This window comes from Gossypium hirsutum, chromosome D03 (genome assembly GCF_007990345.1).
Source record: "Gossypium hirsutum isolate 1008001.06 chromosome D03, Gossypium_hirsutum_v2.1, whole genome shotgun sequence".
Lineage (NCBI taxonomy): Eukaryota > Viridiplantae > Streptophyta > Magnoliopsida > Malvales > Malvaceae > Gossypium > Gossypium hirsutum.
In genome coordinates, this window is record NC_053439.1 from 9599799 (window position 1) to 9603376 (window position 3578).

Below are 3578 nucleotides of genomic sequence, written 5' to 3' on the forward strand. Positions count from 1 at the left end.
ACTGAGTTTGAAATATGAGTCGGAGTCAAGTCAAGGTCAAGAGTTAGCTTGGCTCCTTAGGAGGGTTAAGGCTTTGAGCATAAAGGCAAAGCCGTACATGTAATCCACTTTATGTAAAGAAATTTGTTTTCTAGTCAAGTTTTTCTAATGAAATTTAATTAGAATCAATGCCTTTTCTTTGCATTCATTCATCTGCATTGCATTTTTATCATATGCATTAAAGTTTCAAAAATAATAATAATAATAAGAGCTCTAATTAATGACAGTTACCCTGGAAGTCAACGAAAATTTGTCAACTAGATATCATTACGGTACTCGCCGGAGAACCAAAGAAATGGATCAAAGACTAGAGAAATTAGAGCAATTGCAAGAACAGATGCAAACTCAGATGCAAGAAAAACTAGCCAAACTGCAGCAAGATATGGAAGCATCCCAAAGAGAACTATTGAATCAATTAAAACTGTTAACGGCTGGCGGGCACGATAAGGGGAAGAGCCCCGCAGTAAATTCTGGGGATGATCACGAAGACCCTGCCTACCCTCCAGGTTTCGCCCCAACTAATGTCCAAACGCATCCAGGGGTGTACCCACAGAGGGTACCTGTCACCATTAGATCCCAATACCAAGTTGGTGCCCCAACATCGTTGAACTTCCCAACAGGTTCGGGTTCTAATCCAGGGGATAATCCTATTAATATTGTGGTCCCGGATCTCGACGACGCAGCAGAAATAGAGAAAACAAGAATAGACCTACCAAAACAATTAGAAGACCGATGTAAATGGTTAGAGGAGAAGTTTCAAGCCATGGAAAATGCCGATTACCATCGAGGAATAGACGCTAAAGATTTGAGCCTGGTACCTGATCTGGTGCTCCCTCCCAAATTTAAAATGCCGGAATTTGAGAAGTACAACGGGACCAGTTGCCCCGAAGCCCATATCACTATGTTTCGTAGGAGGATGACGGAATACATCAACAATGATCCATTGTCGATTCATGGCTTTCAGGACAGTTTGATCGGGTCAACGGCTAGATGGTACAACCAATTAAGTCGGGCCAACATTCATTCATGGAAGGATTTGACGCAAGCCTTTATGAAGCAGTATAGACACGTGATGGATATAGCACCCGATCGAATTGTATTGCAAAACATGGAAAAAAAGCCTAATGAGAGTTTCCGGCAATATGCTCAGAGATGGAGGGAAGTAGCAGCGCAAGTTCAACCACCGCTTTTAGAGAAGGAGATAACCATGCTTTTTATCAATACCCTAAAAGCTCCATTTCTCAATCACATGCTGGGCAGTGCCACTAAAAGTTTTTCAGACATAGTGATGTCTGGAGAAATGATAGAGAACGCCATAAGATGTGGCAAGATAGAGGCAGGAGAAAGTACTAAAAGGTCAGTACCAAGGAAGAAGGAGCATGAGATAAACAATACAAGCACGTTTAACAGGGACCATTCTAAATCAATTACGGTGGGGCAAGCTAGGGCGGTAATCGCTAACCAGCAAAATTTTTCAAAACAAGAATTCAATCTAAGGCCAAGTGTAGAGAGACCTCAATTCACACCCATCCCAGTGACATATAGGGAATTGTACCAGAACTTATTTGATGCACATGTGGTATCTCCATTTTACCTGAAACCAATGCAACCTCCATACCCTAAGTGGTATGACGCAAACGCCCAATGCGAGTATCACACAGGGACTAAGGGGAATTCTATTGAGACCTGCACTGCATTCAAGAAGTTAGTGGAAAAACTTATCAATTTAGGGATCGTAAAGATTGGTGACTCATCAGGACCAAACGTAGCAGAGAATCTGTTGCCCAATCATGACAATAAAGGGGTGAACACGATAATTGAGAGCGGAAGAAAGAGAGTCAAAGCCAACGTAGCCGAGATAAGGACCCCCCTTGAATGGGTTTGGGAACAAATGGTGAAAAGAGGTCTCATCAAGAAAAATTCAATAGAAAAGCCTGAAGGAGCAAGGAAGTTTTGTGAGTTCCACGCAGAAGAAGGCCATGACATCCAAAAGTGTACCGAGTTCAGAACCATGGTGCAAAACTTAATGGATAGCAAAGAGTTAGAGTTTTATGAAGAGATTAATGGACTAGAAAAAGGAGAGGTTTATGCTACAGAAGAAGTGTCTACGGGGAAAGCCCAAAAGGCTAATTACCCGGTGGTGATAATTTCAAAACCAATGAGCAGAGAATCTAGAATACAAATAGCACCAAAGGACATAATCCAAAAACCTGTATCCTTTCCCTACAAGGATAGCAAAAAGGTTCCTTGGAATTACGATTGCAATGTAACAATCCCAGGAGAAGAGAGCTTGGTAAATGCTTCAGGAGAAGATGAAGGATTCTATACACGAAGTGGAAAACGCTATGATCCGGCAAACGCAAGGGTGGAATCTGGAAAAGGAAAGGCCTTAGCGGTTAAATTGGGAAAAGCAAAAGTAGACAAAATTGAGCCACGTGTCAATCAGCCGGTAACTGAAAATAAGGCTAAAGAATTTCTAAAATTCTTGAAACATAGCGAGTACAGCGTGGTAGAACAATTACATAAGCAACCGGCTCGTATCTCAATGCTTGAATTGCTTCTAAGTTCAGAGATACATCGTAATGCACTGATTAAGGTGCTAAATGAAACTTACGTCGCCGATGATATCTCAGTGAATAAGTTGGACCATTTGGTTAATAATATCGGTGCCGACAATTTCATTTTCTTTAATGATGATGAAATACCACCCGGGGGAAGAGGAGCCACCAAAGCCTTACATATTTCTACTCACTGAGGGAAATATATGTTATCAAGAGTGCTAATTGATAATGGATCAGCCTTGAACGTTTTACCCCTATCCACCTTAAATAGGTTACCGGTGAATAGCTCTCACATGAAATCATGCCAGAACATAGTGAGAGCATTTGATGGTACCGAAAGAAAGGTGATGGGAAGAATAGAAGTACCTCTCTTGATTGGCCCAAATACGTACGAAGTGGATTTCTTAGTGATGGATATCAAGCCTTCGTATAATTGCTTGCTCGGGAGACCATGGATTCATTCAGCAGGGGCGGTGCCTTCATCATTGCACCAGAAGTTGAAATTAGTGACAGAAGGCCGGTTAATTACGGTTGACGCTGAGGAAGACATCATTGCATCGGTAACCAGTGACGCACCATATTTGGGAGTGGATGATGATGCGGTCGAATGTTCTTTTCGATCCTTAGAGTTCGTAAATGCAACTTTTGTCACTGAGGGAATGAAAATCCCAATGCCCAGCATATCTAGAGCCACAAGGATGGGACTACAAATGACAGTCGGGAAAGGAGCTGTGCCTGGAAGAGGACTGGAAAGATGCCTTCAAGGAAGGATAGAGGCACCAGTGGTGAAAGACAAACAAAACCGTTTTGGTTTAGGATTTAAACCAAATGCTAAGCAGAGAAGGAAAGAGTTAAAGAAAAGACAAGACAGGAGGAAGACGCGTTTGAACGGAAAAGAAGTTGATTGGGATCCTATGGCTTTCCCCCACATATCCAGGACATTCATATCGGGAGGAACCATGTATTCTGGACTGAAGA

The 3578-nt window shown here is 42.1% G+C and overlaps 1 protein-coding gene across 1 annotated transcript; it reads left to right on the plus strand.

The window, feature by feature from the left end:
• Positions 1 to 259: 259 nt before the first annotated feature.
• Positions 260 to 2794, plus strand: LOC107950014 (uncharacterized). Its single transcript, XM_041089856.1, has 3 exons — positions 260 to 2179; positions 2282 to 2488; positions 2636 to 2794. The coding sequence occupies exons 1-3, from the start codon at positions 260 to 262 to the stop codon at positions 2792 to 2794; spliced, it is 2286 nt and encodes a 761-aa protein (XP_040945790.1).
• The last annotated feature ends 784 nt before the right edge of the window (positions 2795 to 3578 follow it).

Coding starts and splice junctions, on each gene's coding strand:
- LOC107950014 (XM_041089856.1), top strand. CDS start 260: ATGACAGTTACCCTGGAAGTCAACGAAAATTTGTCAACTAGATATCAT. Junction 2,180..2,281: donor AAAAGGCTAATTACCCGGTG/GTGATAATTTCA, acceptor GATAGCAAAAAG/GTTCCTTGGAATTACGATTG. Junction 2,489..2,635: donor AGCCACGTGTCAATCAGCCG/GTAACTGAAAAT, acceptor GCACTGATTAAG/GTGCTAAATGAAACTTACGT.